Source organism: Epinephelus lanceolatus, chromosome 12 (assembly GCF_041903045.1).
Source record: "Epinephelus lanceolatus isolate andai-2023 chromosome 12, ASM4190304v1, whole genome shotgun sequence".
In the NCBI taxonomy this organism is placed as follows: Eukaryota; Metazoa; Chordata; class Actinopteri; order Perciformes; family Serranidae; genus Epinephelus; species Epinephelus lanceolatus.
This window is the reverse complement of record NC_135745.1, coordinates 17,950,155-17,975,749: the sequence shown is the minus strand read 5'-3', so window position 1 is coordinate 17,975,749 and position 25,595 is coordinate 17,950,155. Positions and strand designations below refer to the sequence as shown.

General features: G+C 39.1%; 1 protein-coding gene across 8 annotated transcripts in view; it reads left to right on the top strand.

Annotated features, from left to right (window-relative positions):
- LOC117272362 (RNA-binding Raly-like protein) overlaps nucleotides 1-25,595 on the top strand; it is a 68,014-nt gene that overhangs the window by 21,055 nt on the left and 21,364 nt on the right. For 3 of the 8 annotated variants that reach the window (XM_033651253.2, XM_078173049.1, XM_078173052.1), the window contains one exon: nucleotides 5,189-5,463. In XM_033651253.2, the coding sequence (XP_033507144.1) occupies nucleotides 5,208-5,463 (256 nt within the window). In that variant the 5' untranslated portion in view covers nucleotides 5,189-5,207. Of the gene's footprint in view, nucleotides 1-5,185; nucleotides 5,464-17,124; nucleotides 17,301-25,595 lie in introns of those variants that run through there. The other 5 variants (XM_033651257.2, XM_078173050.1, XM_078173051.1 and 2 more) reach the window with 3 other exon arrangements.

Sequence of the window (25,595 nt, the reverse complement as noted above, 5' to 3'; positions counted from 1 at the left end):
TGCAGCTGGGATCTAGAGGCTAATGATTCTAAAGGCCCAGACACACCAAACCAACGTCAGAGAACTAGCAGCGATGAGAGCCCCCTGCTGCGTTGCCCCAAGTTGCCACGTCTTGGCCAAAAGGTTGCGCATGAAAATGAACACTAACGGCCATTACCAAGTATGTTCTGCACCTGTGTGAGAAGACATACCTCTCCATACCAGCAGACAACAGTAGTCTGTGATATCATTCAAAAAGGAAAACTGGAGGAATGTCTTGATGCTAATTAGCCAGTTAGCATGTTAACAGCACAATCCAATGTTGAAAGAACAGAGCATATTTACAGTGTGCCAGTGAACAATTTCCTGAACCATCAGGAAAGTTTCTGCTAAAGTGCTAAATGGTTAAAGAAAAACAATCTCACCTCATATAACAGGTTTGTGTTGACCTCACTCCCTCTTGACTTTAGCTCTTTGTTTACATTCCTCACTTCTGTTTGTGCAGAGCTGAACTGCCAATCAGAGTGATTTTGATGGCCAACAGGCTCCGCTGTACCAACACGACAATTCAACATACAGAATTGGCAGGAAACAAGGCCAACAAGTGTTGATGAGGGCCAACGGTGCAGGACTCTCCGCACCAATGAGGGCAGCAGATGCTCACCAACTACCCAAGTTTGATGGCCAACTGTTGGCTTGGTGTGTCAAGGCCTTAAGGAAGAACCTTTGAGGGCACTGAGAGACAGTGTCAACCATGAATAAAGTCAATAAAATGTAAAAAAAAATAAGTCCAAGTTGACACTTGTTTTGTCTTGAAACCCCAAAATATGCAATTTGCGATCTCATAAAACAAAAAAGCAGGAAAAAGTCATAATTTGGAACCTGAAACAAAAGAAAGTAGATTTACAAAACTGCTCAGTGGAGTCATCATCAAAATAGATGAACAAAAAAAGCATATTAATTAAAGGGGATCTGTTATGTGTTTAATTATTTTCTGTCATAAATACAGTATTATGTTACAATGTCAGATGTTCATAACCACCTTGCTTTGCCTGATAAAAATCTAGTAACAGAAATGTTGTGATAGATTCATTTCTTCTGCCAGTTAGTGTGCGCGAGTTTGTTTGCAAATCGTGTCCGACTCGCCCCTTTCCTACACACCTGTTTTGAAATAGATGTGCGAAGTGCTCTTTTGTTCAGATGTTCATATTTAACGTGGCCAAAGTTTCAAATAATGAAATGTAAAAGTAATACCCAAGCAAAAACCTCAGGTTTCAGGGTGTTCTGAACACTCTTAACAATACCTTCCTAGTGTTTTTTAAAAATTATTTTCGAGGCAAGCTGACGCCAACTCGTGATCGTTTTCTTAAATGGTCATCTGTTCCAGGCAGACTACTGCAAGTGTAAGATATATTCCTGTTGGAACATGTGTGGTTGTGTATAGACAAACCAGTCTCACTCCAAAGTCAACGCTTGGTCAGTGACTTCTGGCATCAGACACTGATGAAAAAAGCCGTCCTTTCATGTCGACATGATACATGGCTGGTTGCCATTACAGTTGAGCGGTGCCCGGTGGCATCAGGGGGGAATGTGGCGGGACAAGAACAAGAGTTAAGGTGACGAAAGTTTAAGTAAGGTGGTCAGGAGTGGGGATGGATGGGTCCAACATCCACTGACTTTCACCAGGAAGGCCAGTGCTTGTTTCCCGCAAGATTGTAAAGCCAAACCCTGTTCTTTTTTTTCTATACCCAACAATGTGGAAAAATGTAACCAAGTGCGTTTGTTGCTGAAGGAAAAAAAATGAAAGACTGTATGCAAACAGTCCATTTCCTGTGAAAACTGAAGTGTATTTTGAAAACAGACATTGCATGTAACAGGCAAAACTTGACACTTGACACTAAAACAGAGCATCTCAGACAGAGGGTGAATACAGGTGTTCCAGCACAGATAGTATGAGGAAAATAAAGTGTTTTTTGAACATTAAAGCATTTAAACATGTTCTAGTAGAAACCCAAAATACAAGTATGACCCAGAAAATGAGCATAACATGTCCCCGTTAATGTGATTAACCTATTGATTATTTCCTGCTCTACCAGTCTTTTCTCTGTGAGGTGACAAAACAAACCGCTGAAACATTTTCTGCTCTTCCAGCCTCGTAAGAGCTACTGCTGTGAAAATAATGTGTGTACAGTTTGAGAAACCTGGGTCTAAAAGCCTCATTGTGAAAAGATACACACTCAAAAATCATCACCAACAGGGAACTCCAAGAAGCAACAACCTGAGAGGTACCTCCTTCGTCTCTGAGTGGATGTGCCAAATGTATTGCCATGGCGACACTTTCTGATCCCCTCCAGAGGACTGTGGCATTATGGGAACAAACAGTGCAGTCTGCGGGGAGGTTGTTATTTATTTGTGTCCAGCTAAATCATATTTTTTTCTTTCTGTTGACCTGGTTTCTATTTGACAATAATGAAGCTGTCATTGACGTGTGCACAATCTGTGTTGTTTATACCAGTGGTGGTACTATTTGGATCATTTTAGTAAAAGTACCAATACAACAACATAATGGTACTCCTTTATAAGAAAAAGGCATGGATTCAAAACTCTTAACTATTACCAGCAAAATGTGCTTAAAGTATCAACAGTAAAAGTACTGACTGATATTTTATTATATAAGACATTATTGGATTGTTGATAGTAATAAACAGCATTTTACTGTTGTAACTGGTCAAGATGGAGCTAGTTTTTTGTTTCTAACAGGGTCGTGAGATAATGAACTTTTCTCATATCATTGCTTTTTTGGATAACTTTACCCCTTTGCACTTAAGAATTTCTTATACCTCTTAAACATGACAGAGTACTGCAATAAAACATGGCTTTTTTGTATGGGGTCATGAAGCAAACAGGGTGGAAACCACTGGTTTAATCTTTAATTTTGTGTTGTATCTTATAAGCCCGCCATAGTTTTTGGATGTAAAATCTTAATCTGAGATGCAACCAGGAACTCCAACTGTAAAATATGTAGTGTAGTGGAATAAAAAGTACAATATTTTCCTGAAATGTTGTATAAGTATAAAGCATAACATGGAAATTCTCAAGTAAAGTACCTCAAAATTGAACTAGTTAGTTGCGGTCCACCACTGGTTAATACCTGGAGTACCTGGAAGATGATTGACCAACATGTTAAAGTACTGCACTTGAAGGAAACTCAAAAAGAAAAGAAAAAAAGAGGTGAAACAGTGAGTGAAGACTCTTGTGACTTCTTATGCTATTTTCAACCGTGGGAACACAGTTCTCAAATATAGTGAGATTTTTCAAATTCACAGGTCTGATTCACAGCTGCAGTGTCAGAGTTCTCTTTCATCTCCTGCATAAGGCTTCCTGTCACAGTCTCCATGTTCCTGTCACAGTCTCCATGTTGACATGTAGACATGAGAAGATGTGCAGAACAAGTGAAGATAAGTGGGTAGCCAATTCTAGAACTGAAACCACTTGTCCAGTAATCAATTAGTGGAGAGAAAAAAATACAAATAAAATTATAATAATAATAATATACCCTACAGTGATTTGCCTCCTACCTCCAAAACCGATCTGCCTCTGTTTCAATCAGTAGTGTGTTCTCTTCCTTTGCACGCATCTCCTGTGGAGTACCACAAGGCTCCATATTAGGCCCTGTTTTATTTTCCTTATATATGCTTCCCTTGGGGTCTGTTTTCAGAAAATATAATATCTCTTACCATTTTTAAGCTGACGACACCCAGCTGTACCTCCTGCTGAAACCTTGTGATTCATAGTGTTGCAGTTGCAGTTTTAAGTTGCATTAAACTGCATTACAAAAAACAGAGATTTTAATCTTCAGCCCAGCAGTCAAATCTTAAACCTGTCTGAAGACCTGTCTCTTTTCTTTAGCCTTTTAATTACCATTTTGACTACATGCTTGCCTACATTGTGTTTTTTATTTATTTTATTTTGTTGTTTGTTGAATGCTATTTTTGTGCTATGATTGTATGAAGGTATTGTATGCTTTTATTAATTTACCTATATTCTCTTATTTATTTATGTTATGTTTTTATTTGATCATTCCTCTGTTTTGATTAACTTCTTTGTAAAGCACTTTGGCCAGCATTTGTTGTTTTTAAGTTTTTCAAATGAGCTCTTTAAATAAATCTGACTTGATCTGACAAAATCGACTGGTTCTTTCATCCCAGATATAAATATTATCTGTTTTTCTTGGTCCTCTACATTAGTAAATTGAATTTGTTTTGGTTTTAGCTTGTTGTTTGGACAAAACCAGTCATTTGAAGAAGAGCTACTATATTTTTTCAGTCAAAGCTACAGTTGGTAACTTTTATGAAAAACTTTTGTTATATTTGCTGAAGCTGTCACTATATCCACACAGCACTAATCACATTCCTCTGCCTACACTATTGACTTGTTACGCTTCCAACGGCCTTACTGCACATGAACGAAAAAACAATTTATTACTGATTTATTATTTTGAGTCCTCTAAAGAAAAAAGACAGGGTTTCCAATGCTGCTACATGATTTATAATATTATTAACTGAAGGTCTTTAGGTTTTGTACTTCTGATCAGACAAAACAAGACATTTAAAGATGTCACCTTTGAATATTTCATAGACTGAATGATTAATCAAGAGAAGAATCAACAGATTCAATAATAAAGAAAATAATCATCAGTTGTAGCTCTAATTAGAAGACGATGGGTTGGACCTTGGGAAACTGTGATGGACACTTCTCACTATTTTCTAACTTTTTATTGACTGAATGACTAAAAGAAGAAAAAAAAAAGCTGTGACAGATTAATTCAAAATTTAAAACATGTCAGTTGCAGCCCTAAATGATTCACTGAAAATGTAGCTTTCTGGCTTTTAGTTTTCACTGACAAACAAAAAACAAAATATGATCCCATGAATCAAGCCTTTGCTGATTGAAGCTGTCGGGTAAAAAATAATCCCAAAATGTTTTTAGAGCATATTTTAACTATCCAGTTTGGTGTAAATGGAATCATAAAAACAAAGATGGAGTTGTCTCAACCCATACAAAACCCTGCAATTATCTGCACCACATGCTTTCAGCTCTGACCGGTGTTTACATCCCACTGGTGCTCACTGTTTGGCTTTCTGTGTGTAACCTCCACAGTCTAACCTTCCTGGCTTTCTGAGCAGTGTGCAACTGTGTCTCCCAGCAGGCAGTGCTGCAGGACTAGGATGACTGGGAAGACCCAGACCAGCAACGTGACCAACAAGAATGACCCGCGCTCCCTCAACTCCCGCGTCTTCATTGGCAACCTAAACACGGCCGTGGTAACCAAGGCCGACATCGAGGCCATCTTTGCCAAGTACGGCAAGATTGTGGGCTGCTCGGTGCACAAGGGCTACGCCTTCGTTCAGTACGCCAGTGAGAGGAATGCCAGGGCAGCAGTGGCTGGGGAGAATGCCAGGGTCATCGCTGGACAATCACTAGGTAATGTTGTTCAAATGTGCACCATTGAATTCTGATAACAGTGTTCAGACTTTCTATGTAAGAGGCACCAACCTGGAAACTGCACCATACTCACTGTGTTACAGGGTGCCTCATTTCACACCCTGGACCTAGACTGTAATAAGAGACCTCTCTGCCACATTTTCAGTGCTTTATCCTGGTGGTAGTGTAGTATCACTTAAAAGTAATAATATGACAGGACAGGTTGTTCTTCAGTATCAGTTCTGAATGTCAGATGGATCCCAAAAGTACATTACTGATCCCCAGCATCATTTTTAAAACATGCACATTACTAAACTGCTGGCTGATATGACACTGCCATTGCTGCAGAGACACGGTTAAACTGAACATATTTATTGATAATGATATAAAAGAGTAAGATGCTAGCAAGAGATCTGCAGGGTGACACCACACTCCCCTGTGTAGGTAAATGCCACTTGGGCGTTTGCAGCCCATGGTTGGTCCTTCAGCATGCCGTTCAGCCGGCGAGCAGAACATGAGGATTAAGTTAAGATGAATAAGAGTCATATCTATTTAATGTAGCAGTGGCCTGTGGATTCTGCTTTCCATTTTCCTTTACTCCAAAGTTCAAGTTTATCGTTTGAGCAGCTGATAACAGCTCCGAGCAGAAACGTCCAGCTGTCTGTTAAAAGTTTTGTTGAAAAGTTGAAAAGTAAAGAAAACCTTTATTTCAATGGAATTTAATGACTGTATTTTCAACATGTAACATTAACATGAAACATTTTATGGCAAAAGCATTAAAACAGCTAAATTCTTCCTTTACTTACATGATAGTGCTGTGTGCAGCTATGTGCTAGGTGTACTACATTACTATTAAAAAGTACTTTAATTTAAAGATATGCTACGCAGGATTTATGGCAGCATGGTGTTGCAGTGGTTAACATTGTCGCGTCACAGCAAGAGGGTTCCTGGTTCGAACCCTGGCTGGAGGGTTTGAGGGTGGAGCCCTTTTGTGCAGAGTTTGTATGTTCTCCCCTGTGTCAAGCGGGGGTTTTCTGCGGGTACTCCAGATTCCTCCCACGGTCCAAAGACATGCAGGTTAGGTAAATTGGTGACTCTAAATTGGCCATAGGTGTGAATGTGAGCGTTACCAGTTGGTAACAGCTGTCTCCGTGTGTCAGCCCTGTGATAGTCTGGCGACCTGTCCAGGGTGTACCCCACTTCTCGCCCAGTGTCAGCTGGGATAGGCTCCAGCCCCCTGCGACCCCAAAAAGGATAAGCAGCTGCGGAAAATGAATGAAGGAATGAATATGCAGGACTCATACAGAGAGACCTTAAAACCTATCTTTTTACAAAAGCATTCTGCTAAATGTCTTGTATAGGTTCTCCTTTTAACTATTTATTGTCTCTAATCATTTTTAATAATTCTTAAATTGTATTAATTCTAACTGTTTTATTTTTTTTCTGCTCTGTAAAAATGTAAAGTGCAATACAAATAAAATTTATTCTTCGTCTTCTTATTATTATTAATCCCTCTCCACCATTACTTATGACCCAATTGAAATATGTGCGGTATATTAGAGACTCTGCCTTACACTATAATTTCTTTATGTCTAATCAGGTGAGATCGGGACTTCATAAAAAAGTAGTGTACAGGTGCCAGACCGTAAGCAGCAGGCATCCAAGAGACACCATGCCAAAAAAACAGTGTACCTTCACTCTTAAATGTTTTTTTACATGTTTTTCTTCCCTTCTGCTTGATTATTTGGTAATTGATTGATTATTTCGTGATTGATTTTATCCGTTGATTATTGTGTTCCTGCAACAATTAAATCCTCAAGATTTCAGAATGAGACCTCTCTTTAAGGTTAACTTGCTTACACACAATAGCAAACACATTGGATCAAGTTAAGGTAAAGAAACTTGTCTTATTTCTTTGTCAGACCCTGTCAGTGGCAAAAAAACAGGCACTTTAATGGACTAACATGACCCTTGCAGTATTGCCCTAAGTCAGTGGTGTATGCTAGTTAGGATGGGCCCTTGTGCAAGATTTTGCATCTAAACTAGCTACAACTTTGCGTTGGACTACATCAACATACATATTACTCAGCAATCATCAGCGCAAATCTGTATATGACTGTATATAGTTTATTTGTGGTTTTATAGTTTATGTCAAGGAAACTTGTCTGCTCTCTCTACGCCCCCCCCCCCCCCCCACCGTCCCATGGGCTCCAGTGCCACCACACCGCCTGCACTGTCTATATTTACACCACTGCCCCAAGTGGTTCCATCACAGCATGTATTGCAGCTGCTGGCTGCAGTGCTCTTTCTCTTTCTCTTTCTCTTTCTCTCTGGACCAATTTCAAAAATAGGTGAAAATATGTGAAAATGGGGTCCAGGTTGAAAAATACTTCTCTTCAAATACAAAGTTGTTACCCCTTCACTCCCAAAGTCCATGCGTTAGTATGTTTAATGCATTTTTATGAGCGAGAGACACAGGTAGGAAAATAAAACATACATGTTTCGTTTAAACCAAAAGCTGCAAAAGCAATAAAAACTATAAAAAAGTAGACATAAAAACAAGGTAAGAGTCAATAAAGACAGGGTCAATAACAAAAGGTAATTTCATAAAAGCAAGTCCTTATAAAACCAGGTTTAAGATTGGAAATATGATTCAGATTAAGTCATTTTGAAACCTCTTATTTTTTAATCAATAACGCCTGAGGACCTCGAACTGCCATCTGGTTTGTTTATGGACAAAAGCTGTGTGATACATTTTGACTTAAGCTTAAATTTGATCAGTAAAACCATAATAATAATTCTGAAATGGAGAAATACAGCCGGTGTGAAGACAAGATACAGAATCCATTTTTAGGAGCTGCAGCGAGGTGAGCTCGAACATAAAGATAAGACAGATAGACAGTCAGTCAGACAGTCAGACAGACAGCAACAAGGAGGAAACATTCAGAACCCGGTCCTCGTGGGCATTAAGTGAATCCCTGTAAATCTTCCTTATATTACTTATTGATTGGTTCACAGCCTCCTCCACGGAAAATAAAAGTCCTCCCTGAGCTCTGCTCTCTTATTAAATATGAATAAGAGCGCTGTGGGGTCACATCTGTAATTCCACCCTATGTTTGCACAGTTTCATGCATTTTTGAGCTGTAAAATCACACATAGCACTGGTAAAAAAAAAAAAAAGTTTTGTTTACAGCGATTTGCTGTAGCTCATAATTGTGTAACTCGAGAACTATTATTGTATCATTGTTGAACTTTATGACTCATACTAAACTGAGCTAACTCAGCTGACTGGCCTGAGCCAGCTCCAGTGTTATTTTAGTAGTTTTGGCAATGTAACCTGGCAACATTTGGGCCTGGAACAACAAGCAGCCAGAAAATCTGACAGATTTCAAACAATCTGCAGTACAATCCAAATTTATTTGGAAGAAAAATGAAGGCCAGTGGTAAAATTATGACCCAAATGGGCCCTTATAAACATCCATCACACTTTACCGGCTGAGCTCCTGGTTCAACTTTGACCTTGAGTTCTTACTGTAGTTTTGCTCACACAATTTTCCTGTTCATTGAGGCATTATTACTCACATTTCTGAGATGCTTCCTTCTTGAAATAAAGTGCTTTTGAGAATCTGAGCTCTTGGCTTGTTTAAAATCTCATGAGAAGGCAGCAGAGCCATCATTAGAGTGGGATAACCTCCTGAATAAAACTTAGTAACACATAGAAAATGTTTAAGTTCTTTAGTTGTAACATTTTTTTCACTTCTCATAGCCAAAACTCATCTTTTTAATATTTCTCCAAAGATGTCCAATTGAGACAATAGTTGAGGACCTTTGTTTACCCTGTCGGCAGGGGCGGAGCACCAAATTCTTGGTCCTGTGCATAAGCAGTCTCAGTGGACCCCCCGCCCTTCCTCTCCTTGGACCTTTTGAATTTGTATTTCAAAGTCAGTTTGCTTTCCCTCCCTTTACTTTCTTTCTTTTCTTTTTTGGAACCCTGATTTCCTGTACGTAAGTGCTCCAGCCGCATAAGCAGTACTCACTCGGCTCTTGCTGCATTTAGGGACGAATCCTAGCACAGGGGCGGACTAAACCAATTTGCGTCTTTAAGAGGTGAGAGGGGCCTCAGAGAGCTTCCATTATTTTTTAATAAAAAGTTTAGTCTATAGACCAGTTTATTCAGCCAATTTTAATGTAGTTATGGCACTATTACTTAGAAAAAATTCAAACAAAACCAAACTTTTCTTGCCAGACTTTTAGAGGCTCCCTCCCTCCTTCCCTCCCTCCCTGTGTAATCAGTCCCACTTCACCCCCCACTATGGTGCCCCTGCCTGTTGGATTTCATTATAGTTCTGAGACGCCCCCCTCACTGTCTTGGAGGATGTTTCAGCCAACCTCATCAGGCAGTTGGCTGACATGGGAGGGTCGTTGGCTTGTTTAATTTCACCTGGGCTAGGCCTTCCAGGCTATAAAAGCTGTCTCATGTTATCACTCGCTCTCTCCCTTCCTGCGGCATACATCCACCCAGCATCATTGCTTTTGGTTTGCACCTTAAACACCTCGACAACACACCTGACACACATCCATGCATGGCTTTTATTACTGATTTTGCTGACCTACACAATCCATTAATTATTTAAGTTAATCTTAGTTTCATACATTCTTGTCATGTTCATTGAGCCAGTTTGTGACAGTTCCTAGATATCATTATTTACTTTCCTGAGTACAGTAATATCACAGCTGAAAAATGGCTAAAGCTAGCTAAAAATAAGACCCAAGTTGTAATAAAGTGGAATTATCCTTTAAAGAATACAGTCAACATTTTGGGGTTATATACTTGGGCTATTTCCTTTCTTGCCAAGAGTTCACATCTGTATGCCAAGCATGGAGCTAGAGCCAGGAGGAGATTATCTTAGCTTAGCTTAGCATAAAGACTGGAAGCAGGGGGAAGCAGCGTGTTCAAAAAATGTAGGTAAAAAGCACCTCTGAAGCCTAATTAAAATGTCTCTGGCTGTGTGCCATTACTTCTTGACAAGCAGCGTCTGAGAGGTTGACAGGCAGACAGTAAAGACTGCAGGAAGGTCATTCGTCTTGCCGCCATGTGCCAAGAAATAACAATAGTGTGCAACTTCCCCTTAAACCTCAACTTGTCATTTTTACATTTTTGTGTGTTTCGAGACAAACAAACAAGATACAACATGTCAGTTTGTGAATTTTAGAAGTGCTGGTAGTGTGTTTTTTTAAAACTTTGGACAGAGCCAGGCTAATATTTCCCGTTTCCAGTCTTTATACTAAGCTAAGCTAAGCTAAGCTAAGCTAAGCTAACCACCTTCTGTTTTTAGATATGAGAGTGGCCTCTTACCTTTTTCTTTTAGGTGTCACAGGCTAGAGTTTGTATTCCTGGAAACTTTATTGGTTTCTTTATTTCATTTTACACAATTCACTTTTAAAGGAGGCATTTTAAGGTCTTTACATTTGTATCATTGAAGTACTGAGTTACAATGACAGCCAGAAATTTGTGTTATGATAGGACCATTGATAAAAACTGTATGCTCATTCATTGGTGCCGATTACTGACAAGAAAATGTAAATACCTCAGTGCTTTATGTCGCAGCACTGCTGAAACACTCACCCTGCTGTCAACACAAATCCACATGTCCCGTCTATCTTGTCCTGTCTGCATCACTGCCTCCACTTAAAGAAACTCCTCTCATTGTTATGCACACTGACAAGCCACAACAGCGTTATATATTTCAACACAACAGCCAACAGGAACGAGTGTCAAGCTGAGAGCGTCTCAGGTGAACATGTATCTCTTGAACAAAGGATTCACACAGCAATCAAAGTGAAGTATTCCTTTGCATAGTGTGACATATTGCAGCTCCACTGGCTGCACTTCATAATGCCCCTATAAACATCGAGGACACACATGCGCACACACACAATAAATTCAGTATATTTGCAATGCACCACGAGTGTCAGAGGCATACTAAAGGTGCCCACAATAACATCTCCTTCTGCTTTGGAAATCATCTTTTCTGTCTTTATTCTTCTGCCCCTGTGAAATTTAACCCTTGCAGTCGTCATCTTTTAAACATGAATGCTATATTTGATTGGTCTCTCGAACTATATTGCCCAGAGGTGGACGCAGCCTGCACGAGATATGAATCCTTGATATTTTCTTGAGCACATTGCTCTTTTATTAAATCACACACACAGGGAGGGGACTGCAGTGTGAACGTATGACATGACAGGAAGGGTCAGAGGGGTCAGATTCAAACCTGTAAGTCTTGAGTACATAGCATGCTGCTTGAGTTACCAGAGCGTCCCACGCTTGAGTAAATTTAATAGCCACGAGATACTGAAGCTCCAGCTATTGCTTTACTCAATTTAATTCCTTCGGACATGGCTGGATTGTCGCCACAATGACTTTAAGTAGCTCATGAAAATAAAAGTGACATTCAGTCACACCGCTGGTTGGCCTCAGACAGCAGCTACTTAGATCCTGATGAAGATGTCAGCTGGTGATGAAGAGCACAGGGGAGGGTTTCATTCTGGTTTCACCAAGTCAGCATTTCTACCATCTGCTTTGTGCTTTTGTGGATAAAATCTGGACATAGATGTATCGATACTTTGAGGTTCATTCTTTATAATCAGAGCATATCTGCTTTCACATCATCTCTGGTTCAGTGTGGGAGAGCTTTCATGTGTGACTGCTGTCGGTAGTCTTTGAGCGCCCCTCTGTGGTTGAAAAGCTTACTGCAGAACACCATGATAAAACCAAGGCTTTATATGGTCTTTATTCATGATGTTCTGTGACTGTAGGTTACATATAGCTCTGTGATCAAGTATTGGAAATGAGGTGGTTGAGCTTGAAAAGGGAAAAAATAGACAGTTTTTCGGAAAGGTGTCTTGATTTTATGTAATAGTGAACCATCTTGTTGCAGGTCTGAAATTGAGGGGGCAGCTTACTGACGTTTTTTCAGAGATAGCTTTGATTATTTTTGTAGAAAATCACATAGTCAAGTCACATAAGGGGGTACAGAAAAAACAAAACAATAAGAAGCTACAAAATACTTAACAATGATAACATAAAATCAATATATAAATTAAAGGTTCACCCCAAAATCAAAAATACATACTTTCCTCTTACCAGCAGTGCCACTTATCACTCTAGATAGTTTGGATGTGAGTTTCTGAGTGTTGGAGATATCAGCTGTAGAGATGTCTGCCTTCTCTCCAATGTAATGGAACTAGATGGCACTCAGCTTGTGGTGCTCAAAGCACCAAAAAAATACATCTGAAAACCTCAACAGCAATGTCTCTGAAATCATGACCTTATCAGGAGAGATCATGATCATGTTGTGAGCAGGTTCATTTAGGAAGTGTTTTCTGTCTGCAGAGCTGCATCTGCAAGCCATATCACCACGCAGAAGGAGGAGTGCATCTACTGCTAGCTAATGTTACAGCTCAGCCACTTAGGACACCATTAATGTTTACATCTCACATTACATCTAGATGCACGCTTCCTTCTGCACGGTGATGCGGTTGGCAGGTGTAGTTCAGTAGAAAGAAAATAGTTTATACAGGAAACTGCTCACAAGATCTGTGGATTATTGTGGGTAACCAGGTCATGATTTATTGTTATTTGATTTGATTTGATGTTTTATTCATGCTTTATTTATTTTTATTTTATTATTATTTTATTTTATTTCTATTTTTTTAGCACCACAAATGGAGTTCCATCTAGTTCCACTTTACTGGAGAGAAGGCAGACACCTCTACGGCTGATATCTCCAGCACTCACACCAAAACAAACCAGACTGATAAATAACACTATAGGTCAGAGGAAAAATCTATATTTTTGATTTCTGGGTAAACTGTCCCTTTAAGTATGATTAAAAGATGGAATCTGTTGAATACTTAATGTCAAATTGATTTTTTTATATATTAAACATTAAATTTTAATCAAAAAGTTTCTCTGTTTACTCTAAAATATGGATTTGTGCTTCTGTCTCCCAGACAGTTTTTTCTGGCTTCAGTATTCATGCATTTATGACTTTTCCATCTGCATGAACACTAGATGGTGCTGAGAGAATATCATTGAGGGCGACGCCACCTAAACTGGGACATCTCATTCTGTCCCTCAGCATGTATGATTCATTGGTATCCTCAGTCGTCACACTCATGCAGGGATCGCCTGCATCCTGTGCAAAAATATTCTACCACATCTTTGCATCTTTGAGTCATTTTATGGTGTGAGAAGCAGCATCTTTGGTGGTTGCACTGGTTTCCACAGTGGTGTGAAACAGCTTGGAAACATGGACTGTTTTATTTTAACATATGACAATGATTATGCAGATGCTGCTGCTGCCACTCATGGCAGTCAAATGTGTTTCAAAATTATCCTACAATAACCTCCCTCAACAAACCCAAAAAGGCCAAGAACACAGAGAATGTTTTAGCACCCACAGAAAGTAATTACAGAGGTATTTTTAATATTTCTCCAAAGATGTCAAAGGGAGACAATGGTCGAGGATGTCAGTCATTTGACTCCAGCGACTGTCCTTGCAGCCACCAACCCGGCCTCCATCTTTCATGAGCTTTTAGTTTCTTGTCTTTTTTCTAGCGAGAACAAAGAAGCCAGGGCACCATTAAGACGTCAGGCTGTGTGCGAGACAGCTGCAGACCCCATTTCGGTGTAATTTAGATATTACAATTACAAGGCTTCATCTACAGCAGAGCCAAAATGCTGCAACAGCTGGGGAATCACTCACTCACTTGCTCACCCACCCTCCCACCCAGGGTGTTCTGCTTTTTCAGTCTGCCTCTGAAGTCCACAGTCCAGCCACTTCATATTAAATTTGAAAACAGAGATATGGGAGACGTAGCAAGCTGATTTGCCATCCGAATGGATGAAAGCAAGCTGTTTTACTAGTGAGGTCAAACTGTACTTTTATGCATGTTGAAAGGGAGTAAAAGAAAGAAGTATTTTCTAAGACGAACCTTGAATATCAAACAGGATTTTTTCACCTGTAACTCTCTTGACTGGGTTTGTTAATTTGCTGGAACTGTGTGTTGAATAGTGCGAGTCTGTGAATCATAAAGCACGACATGCTTCAGACATTTTCTCCTGCGTGATTTTCTATTTATTTCATACACAGATTTTCCCCTCTTTCTTCTTGCTTTTGCTTCAAGCATTTCTCATTTGTGTGTTATCAGCAAGTGCTTATTTTTCTACCATGCACCATAAATTCCTTAATTTTTAAAAGTGTTTATTCATTCCCTTTAATTTGCAGAGCAAGATTTCTCTGCTCACAACAGTCTTTTCTTTGTCTCATCAGAGATAAATCAGCTTCTTATTTGGAGATTATGAAGATGAAGGCTTTTTCTCAGGAGCTGAATTTGAGAAGTACGAGGGAAATAGTCAAAATCTAATATTAATGTTAGAAAGGGCTCAGCCGGAGAATTAGGCTGGACAAAGATAATATCTTATTTTGAATTTTCCTTTTACTCTGGGTGTTTATGTATTTTTTATGATCAAATCATCATGCCAATAAAACTTTGTTGAACTGAGAGAGGCAACTTTTCAAATAAAGAAATGATTGAAATAGTTTAACAAGACAAATTAACATTGTGTGTAGGAACAATAATAACTGCAAAAGATGTCATGTATCCACTAATTTGTGGCCCTCATTGTTTTACTGGATAAACAGATGGATTAAACAGACTCAGAATAAAAACAACATGTGAATATGCATTTATTATACATGACTAGGTATACATTGACATATACATAGTTTCCAAAATATATGAAGGTGTAAACATGTATCTGACCAGTGAATCTATTAAAGTTCATTCAGTGTTATTAATGTTGCTGTTGCACATGTTAACAATGGGTCAAATGACCTGTTATTATTACTTGGCTCTGCAGTTCCCTTTGGATCTACTGAGCTTTTTTGTATCTTTCAGCTCATTGTTTTGGTTTTCTGACTCACAATTTTATGTTTTGGTTCACCCTCACTGTTCTCAATGCACCATTCCCCTGCCATGCAGCAAGTTAGTAAGTACCTGGTAAACATAGTCGAGAATTTAGCAGCTAAAGAGCCAACAGATTTTTCCCTCAGGAAATGTTGGAGCTACAAACGGAGTTGAAAGGAGAAAAAATATTGATACTGAATATCTGTGCTAACATGATTATGTTGGTCCATGTTTACTGTGTGTCTACTTTATAGACTGTAGCCTATATAAAGACTGACATCGTGTCAGCCCCCTAGTGGCTGGCAAAAGTATGATGTCTTAGTTTGCCAGATATCTTGACATGCTCATCTGCTCCAGGCACTCTGCTACATGTGTTTACATCGCCAAGCCTTCGCTGCCACATGGTAACATCAGAGAAACTAATTTTGTAAAATACGATTTCAGATCATACTCCTGCTGGAACATGTTCAGTTGTGCTTGGAAACTTTTACTGGTGATTTTTCATGATTAAAACTAGAGGTGGGAATCATCAGAGGATCCACGATACGATATTATCACGATACTTAAGTCACGATACAGCACTGTTATGATTTTGAATATGTTGCGATATGCTGAGTATTGCGATAAAATATATTGCAGTAAATTGCGATTTATTACCATTTTTCAGTAAGTAAGTTATGTGCCCGGAGGAAACTTTGTTAACATCTGTTTTATCCAATAAGATAAAATTTTCAGTCTGTTTATTTCACCTCAGCCTTTTTTTTCCTTTTCTTTTTTTTTTGCAGCAAAATATATCAAGTGCACTGAAAAAGCATAATTGAACAATTGATTATGTTATTCTAATAGGCTACATAAAGTGTAATTTGTAATAATAATTTATATAGTAAAAAAAAAATCGATACTTGACACTACATGACGACACCATTTTGTCACACATAAAAAACATGATACATTGCTATATCAGTTTTTTCCCCCACCCCTGGTAAAAAATGCTGCTATACTCTGTTACAGATGTGCTGACATATGGACGACCTAGAAATGCTGACCAATCAGAGCGAGCTGTGCTTTTCCGGAAGCGGGGCTTGAAAAGACAATTGGAAAAACAGAGCGTTTCAGACAGAGGGTGAACCCAAGTGTTCTAGCAAAGACAGTATGGAGGAGGAAAACTATTTTTTGACCAGTAAAGCATATAAACATGTTCTAGTGGGAACCATAAATTAAAGTATGAACCTGAAAATGATAATTGTAGATCAGCTTTAAAACTAAAACACCTTATTTTTTGGTTTTCAGGTGGGGGTGCATGGGGGGGACTTGTGGGCTGAAATCCTGGCTACGGCCCTGTTTACTACTGGTAAAGAAATGATTATATAAACATACTATTGTAGAGTAATGGATATATGTGATCCATTTTCATTCGTTTTTTGCCTAATTTTAAATGACTACTTTTACAACCGCCTCTCTCTGGTAACACACATTTAAGGGGGAGAGAAAGACTTTTTGTAAGTAAAAGTCTGAAACTACCATCCACACAGGATCATAATTAAATCTCTTGTAATGTTCCCACCGCCTAATCTGCGCGACACAGAGACAAAACCGGGATTATGAGTTGAAGTCGTGAATCTGGAACAGAGAGAAGTTTGTATCTGAGGCGAGAGCTCCCCCGGGATAGTTTGACAAATGGTATGGTCTGAAGCGGCTCGGCTGTGAGGCTGGAGCTGGAGCTAGAGGAGCCTTACCGGCAGTCTGGCTGATTTTAGGCAGAGAAAAGGAAGCAAAAGTCGGCTCGACCACACCAGAGACATCACCCGTGTTTCCCCGCTTTGTCATGACCATGTACAAAGGCAGGCGTCGCAACCAGAGATGTGAGTATGACGCGGACATCACCGAGTTTATGTCGCAAGTTGATGCTGCTAGTTTGGGTATAAATTCAGCCTGTGTGTGTCAGAGAGGTCTGCGGGGTGCTTTCATTTATTCAGGTGTTTCTTGTTGTCGGTAATGTCTCCTTATGTTTGTAGTCATGAGCAGTGGTGAAATATTACCAAGTATATTTACTCAAGTAGTACAAATTTGAGAAACTTGCAGGCTACTTTACTTGAGTTAATTCCATTTTAAGACACTTCTGCGTCACTACACTTACAATGTATTTCGCAGATTAAGATTTTACACATGAAAACATATCAATATGCATGCAATACAGTTGTTAAAATAAGCTGAGGACATTCACATGCCGGTGAATCACGAATAATATTCAAATAATTAAAAAAATAACACTTTGAATGGAGCCATTTTGCATTATGTGTAATTTTACTTTTGATATTTTAGTGCAGTTTGCTGCTAATACTTGAGCAAGATTTTGAATGCAGAACTTTTACTTGTAAGAATATTTTTTTGTATTGTGGTATTGCTGCCTTTCTTCTTTCTTCTTCCACCACTGATTTTAAAAAAGTGTGATCATTTCTGAAGAAAATAGCTGCTTTAATATTTGTTAAAATACCTGTGATGTGTGCAGACTACTTTGCAGTGTTGGTGGTTTTCCTGTTTGAAATCTGTGCCCACTGCACTGTGCCTCCTCTCTTTCTGTTGCTCACTATGTGTCAGCATCTGCATGTAAATTTGTCATTTCTAGGGAAGAAAGGTAACCCTTGTTTCATCTTTAAATCAATGTAAGATATTGTGTTTTAACTCTTACCATGCATGTAAATTAAATAGGCACTGATGCAAATCATGCAGTAAATCATTTACATACTAAGGTTAATATGCTAATCATTCGCCAATTTAAACAACACAACACCCAGTTTTTGTTCACAGGAATTGCGTGAAAGCCGTATTTTTCTCAGTGACTTGATTACAGGCAGGAGATTGCTGCCTAAAGGGCATAACATTTATTTTAATCTATTTGGTGACTGCAGTCTAAAAAATCATAATGGGGGTCTTGTGATATTCAGAGTGTGTGTTCAGCGAGAAGTGCCTCTGAGCACAAGTACTTCTCTCCTGATTGCTTGTACCGGAGCTGTTCAGTGGTTGGTTGCACACGGCAGCTCCAGGTGTGGCGTGCACCTGTGTACATGAGAGGCTATGTGCTGATGGAGGTATCTTTGCATGGTTAGCAGATCTGTGGGCAAATGAATAATTTACAATATTAATGAGTCTCTTATATTAACATCTATATTTACTGATTCATAATCAGATTCAATTATTTATGCAGCCAGTGTGTTTTGCATTTCTAATCCTTTTATTAATAGTTAAATATAGAAAGTGAGGGCTGCATCTTACAATTATTTTCATTATCAACAGGCCTTTTTTCACAGCTGACACTAATAACTTTATTAGTGACTAATGCTACATAGCTGATAAATGCACTGTTCTATTCAAGTGGTCCAGTAAGCAATGACAGTGTGACAGTGAACCAGGACACACTATACCAGGGGCCGGTTGCACAAAACACTTTAAGTTAAGATTTTCCTCTAAGTCCTTGTTAAGGTTTTCTCAAAGTAAAGTCTGTTGCACAAAACACCCTTAAGTCTTCTCCTTAAGGTTTCCTTAAAATGTTCACTTAATCTCCTTGTCTTGGTCTTATACTTAAGGAATCCTGAGACCGATGCACAAAAGACCTTAGCAACCAAAGCAGGATAAAAAAAAAACTTGAGGTATGTCTGACTCCATTTTAACTGCAACATGCAAATTAATGGTGATAAATGAAAAAAACTAACAAACCCTGAGAGGAGTGTTCTGTGACCAGGAGAACCTAATGGATATGCTTTTGAATTTACACTTTTTTAGATTTGACTGAATTAATTTTCATTGCAAGTTCTTCCTACAATCGTTTTCTGTTTTCTGGTAATTGGGAATCAGATTTACTTTGTAGTTTGTGCTTTCTATGATTGTATTCCTCCAGAAGTATAATCTTTTCCTCCTTTGACCAATTTGTTGTTGTTTTTTTGTCTGCTTTTCTTCTGCCATTTTTTCATTATCTAATAAGCCAGCTTTGTGAGATGATAACAGGCATCACAAGTGTGAGTCAAAGCACACAAACAATCTCCATGGAAACTTTCACTGCTGTAAAATCTCTTTCAACACAGTAAATGAGTTGACATTTTATCTTAACTAAGGAAATCTTTAAAGGGATTCTGTGCAACTGTGTAAGTCCCTCAGCAAAGGAAAAAGTAAAGCTTTAAGTGTTATACTAAAGGAGAAAACCTAAGGTGTTTTGTGCAACCAGTCCCAGGACCTGTAACTGGAGCAGCTAAATGAAATTCGCCCTTCACTGATTTTAATATTTACACCTGTGCTACTGTACACCTGTTTCCTCCAAGTCTATCTAGATATGGATCCAGATAAAAATTAAAGTCATCCCCAGTCAAAATATGGCTTGACTTGGGATCAAGTCAAACACCTTATGATAAAAAGGCTGGGCTGTCTGTGTTTGGCCCAGAAATATTTACCAGTGTCACGGAAAATGAATTTATGTGCCCAGTTGAAATTATAAACCTTTAATATGGGTCAACTGTGACTGAATTAAATTGGAAAGGCACTGAAAAGAATGCTAAAATCTCTGGTCTTGGATGTAAAAAGTGAAATATGAAATCGAGTAGCCCTGAGTTTCCCATGCTGAGTGGCTATAACGTGCTTGTCTTGTAAAAAAAAATATGCTGGATTTCAATGACTTCAAATGTGACTTTACCTTGCTTTGATTGGGTGACCTAAACCGCTACAAGATTGGGCGTTGAGTAACATAGGACAGCTGTATGATAAAAACACACAGACTTTCAAACTGGCAGCCATTAACAACCAACAAAAAAAAAATCACATAAAAAGTTAACAAATATGTCAATTTGTTATTTCCCATAGAAGAACATGGATCCCGTTCTTCGGCACCCTCCGGTAGGTTTCCTGCAGGCCCCCAGGAAGTGTGCTGGGCTTTGAAGCCATTTTACGTAGCCAAACAGTAGCACTGCAAGTTGTGGGGTTCCTTCACATTATGCTATTATACTTATGCTTTTTTTGAAATTCACAACCCCTGCGAAATAACGTTCCACTATCGAGATTTAATCCATTCGGTCTGATAACATTTGGAAAGTTTAAAAGAGCTGCAAGATTAGATTATTATATACCCATTTAAGTTAGCAGAGTGCTAAACTAGAAGTCAGCCACTTGGGCATGCTTGGCTGTGGTTGGCAGTCGTAAGTCTCTAGTGCGCCTGCTCTATGAGCCCAGTGAGGTGAAAGCAGCACCAATCATCCAGGTAATTTGAATAAAGGCCTGCCGCCAGTGCTGTATCCAGGTCTCTTAATACATCAATGGTCAAGTTGTCCAATGGAGATGTGGTGTCCAAGTCCAGGAGCTTGTCCTCCATAGCTTTATTTCTTGACTCCAGAGTGTGAACTTTAGCTTTCAGGTTAGCTACATAATCTTCAGTGCTTAATGAACTTCAGCTGCTTTGATGCTTTGCTCGTTTCTTTACTTAATTTGCCACCCTTTGGCATTACAATGTCCACAGTAACACTGACACTATGATATGAAGTTTGGTTGCCAATGAGAGTATCTTGAGTTAGAGTTGTAGTGGCAAAATGAGCAATGTTCTGCTGTGGAGGGGTCAGCAACAAAGCGTATTTCAGCCACCTAAAAAAAAGTCCTGCCAAAAAAAAAAAAAAAAAAAAAAAATCAAAATCATTTTAAGTGTATGCCATATTTAGAATATTTTCACCTCTTTACATTGCAGTCAGACAAGCTTACCTGCCTGGGAAATGAAGCTGTTACATCCCTCTCTTCAAAGCCAGACGCCATGGAAAAAAACAATGATGTAACATTGCTGTGCACAGGAGCTGCTCGTCTACTGCTGCCTCAATCAGTTGTTATGTTTGTGTTATTGTGTGACTTTGGCGGTTAGTTTCGATTCACCAAAGTCACAGAATAACACAGACCAACCAACTGATCAAGGCAGAAGTAGACCAGCCAAAGACTAGATAATCTTAAAAGGCCTCAGACATTTCTGGTAATGACTAGTAAAAACAGCCAGATTAGAGGAGCATGTGCAAAACATATTTTGTGCAGCAGGAACATGTTTTCTCTTTCTTTTTCTATCCTGTTAAACCTTTTACCTCAGATGTAATTGTGTGGGGAGCATGACCCACAGGTGGGAAACAGCAGACTGCAATAATCAATAAAATGTCAGAATTTTGTGAATTAATTTTCTTTCGGCCAAGTAAATGATTAATCACCTTATCATTTCATTGTGCTGATGTCTAATGGTGTATGCTGCTCGGTGTTTCAACAGTAAACTCCTGAATGAGGAGGCCGAGCATCAGAGCAGATGTACAAGTAGTTTCAAGCAGGTGGCAGCTGCTGGTTTGTTTTCCAGCCGCTTGCACAGATTCACAAGCATGTGGTGAGGTGGAAGTGATGGACCGGCTCCAGGGGGTTAAAATGTTTCAAAGCGTTGCACTTAAGAGCCACATAGTTACATCATAATGAAAAAAAATTGCCAAAATGAAAAAAGGGGAAAAGTGCATTAACAGCTCAGGAGAGATGAAAGACTAAATTACCTTTACCTCAGGCAACGGCAATATGCTCATTATGATTTAATGCAAAAATCAACACACACCCATGTTGAGATGCACCAAGCTGCATCAAAGTCTTACTTTCTGTACTGCAGGTCTGTGGCTTTACACAAGAACATTCACCCACTAATGATTGTATTCCCAATGCGATACATTGAGCACAGTGAACCCGAAAATTTAGCAACCACACATCACGCTTTCTTTAATGGACTACAGCTCAGCAGGTCTAATGAAAATGATTTTTATTAGATCCTCAGGAGCTTGGGGACGGGCTGCCAAATTTATGTCCTGCCAAGTACCATTTTCCTTAAGAGGGTGAAAGAGCAAAGTACAAGGAATTAATTAATGAAGGACAGCAATTAATCCACGTGTCACCTTCCAACCATAACAAAAATTGTTAAAGCCTTGAGGTCCTCATCATGATTGGAATCAGACAGGATGTAATATACTCTCGATCAGTGCAAGTAGCGCACAGAGAGTTGACAGAGTAATTTTAATGGATGTCTGAGAGCTCGCAGGGTGATTGTCTCAAACAACAGCCATCAAATGTTTGCCAGTTTTTCTGTCCAATGAGTAATCAACTTTTTATAAGCTCTAACCTCTAATTGAATTATAACTAGTTAAAACTCACATTCAGTGTATCTTCAATGTTGTTCTGACTTGTCAAAATTAATTTTATAGGGAAACTTGACAGATTTTCAACCAGCTCTGTGTCATTGCAGTGTGTGCAAATGAACAGTGTTAGGCTTCTCCCTGTATTTTGAGCACCCGCGGCTTCCTGCTCATCCGCCAGCAAGTGACGTGAAAAGTGTTATCAGAGTCCTTGCAGCACGAGTGGAAGCCAAATACAGTTCATCTGCACCCACTCTGATGACACAGAGCTGGGTGTAAATCAACAAAGTTTCCCTTTAAAAAATCTTTGTCATGCTTCAAATGTATTAAACTAAGCAGGTTGTTCTCATACATTTTCCTATGAAAACTAATCTACCAAAATTCGTACATATATCACATAATTATGAGCCAGGAATTTGTGCGTAACCCCTGTTGTAGAGGGCTGCGATAACGTGACCAATGCGCTGAGGAGTAAAGAAAAAAGGGATCCAGTTAGGAGGCAGGTTGGGGTGGTATGTGGGTCAAAAAACACAGGACTTTCTCCTGGGACTTCCCACAGGAGATGGGTGTTTGGAATTGTGTGAACTTTGAATAAACATTGAGTCATTTTAAGGTACGTCCTTACCATGTGTCTTTTCCTAAACCTTACCACAGTAACTTTACTTGGCTAAACCTGACCTTAGTTAATTTACATTGATTATTAACTTTACGTTAAGGACGTAACAGCAGATTTAATTGGTTTCTGAGTTTGATGAGTACAGAGGGACACAGAATTGTTGAAAATATCTGCGGCACTCGAGAGAGTAATTATTTAAAAAGCCTTAAATATCTCATGGCTATTTAATCATGGTAGCACTTAAAAACATGCCTGCGTGTTTCAACCATAAAGGCTGTCATCAGGCCAAGTACAAAATGGTCGCCTTTGGGCTGTTCTTTACGCATGTGGTAAAGTAGTCACATTATTAGTATGGACAACTAAATAGGCACATGATTAGTGCAGTGAGGTAAGTCACATGACAGACAATCTTCAGCAGAGGAAACCACACATCAAAAATCCCACACAATGTTGAGGCAAAACAATAATTAACAAAGGACCCCGACACCAAAAAGAAGAGACCATTACAAAAACAGGAGAAGTCAGCTTCTCATTTAAACCAGTGTATTGCATAGCTGTCAGTGTACATATTCAAATGATTCTCTTTGTAGAGCTTTTTAATCTGTCTCCACCTCTTATTGAGTTATCTATATGATCAATGAACACAAACTGAAGAGCACCATGTGACCTCTTTCACACCTGAGCAGCATGCATACTGTTTTATAGCAGTCATTTTAAAATACCTGCAAGTATGTTATGTTTTAAAGGTTATTTAGGGAAATGTTCTGCTCTCACTTTGACTGCAGGTGCACAGCTATGATGTGCTACAAATCCACTTCCAAGAAAAGTTGAAGACAGAGGTTGGCATTTGAGGTTTTTACTGGAGACAATTATTATAAAAGTGAGAAAACAACACTGGGCAAGCTCAATAAAACAAATCAGAAACAAAGAGAAAACATAAACAACAGTCAGACCAAAGGTAAAAGTGAGCTGGTACTGTAACAAGGAAATTGGATTAACTGAAGCATCGACTAGCTTTTGAATTGTCATGCCAGGAAGAAAGAAAAGATCACCAGTGAAAGATCAATATTAAGTCGAAATAGCAAGTACAACACATTCATTAATTAACTTAACATTCACATAGTGTCCACAGGAGTGAAAGTAAAAACACTTGGCCCAACATTTACTTAGAATGTTGTGATAGCAACACAAAAGCCTCGAACAGCTCCTGCAGTATAATAACTGGCTTGGTAAGCAGTAAACTGGTGGCAGAAAACTTAAATCAACAAAACAAATCAACAAGCACAAAACAGCTGTAATTAAAAGAGTAAACACAGATAATGCTTAATCACGGATGGATGATGGATGTAACACTTGGCCTTTTCAGACTAAATTGTTCCTCTCAGGGGTCGGGCTAGGTATTGGTACCTGATAACTTTAAAGCCCAATTCAGACCAAAGATTTGCAACAAGACAAGTTGACACGTGCAACTACTTGCAATGCGACATTCTGCAACGTTCTAAAAACCTGCTGGTTCACGCCAATGCAACTAGATGAGATGGTGTTTCATCTCTATGCAACAACTCTCTATATGTCCGTTCTGATTTCCAGCTTTTTTAGGCTTATTTTGTGGCTGAATAACATTTGTAGCTTCTTAAAATATGAATGAGAATAGTGATAGTGAGATACTGGCTACAGTTGCATCTGTGGTAGTGTTGAAAGGCAAAAAAATGACACCACAATAATGTAAATAACTCATATGGAGTGTGTGTGTTAGGGGCATAAGCACATACTGTCCGACACCAGCACACCATGAGGACAGAAACAGAGGACTCAGCAGTGGCAGAGCACCTGCCTCAGCAAGTGAACACGCCGTCTGTGGTCATTGACTTGACCAGCAGACTTCACTAAAAGCAGATTGGCTGTTGAAACAGGTGACGTGCTTTACGTTCTAAAAACCATCTGCCGGCAGTTTGACCAGGGGAGTTGCAGGTGACACCATCAGCCGGCTTGAGTCGAGCTCAGACGGCCAGTTCACACCTCTGCAACTTTTCTCTGCAACTTTCTAAAACGGTTTCGTCTTGTCACGAATCTTTGGTCTGAACTGGTCTTAAGGTATCGACAGAAAAACCGAGCACCGTGTACCAAATACGGTCTCTTCTGGCTCCAAAAATTCCAAGATGGCGAAAACCAAAATGCTGAATTCGAGGCTTCAAAACAGGAGTCCACAAACCAATTGGTGACATCATGGTAGCTGCGTCCATTATTTTATACAGTAATTTACCCAGAATTCTGGGCAAATTCGTTAAGAACTATTGAAGAGGTTTGGGGCAACAGATAAATTTGGACTTCAATCTTAAGTCAGACTTTCAGTTTAGTCTGTGCTGTTAGAG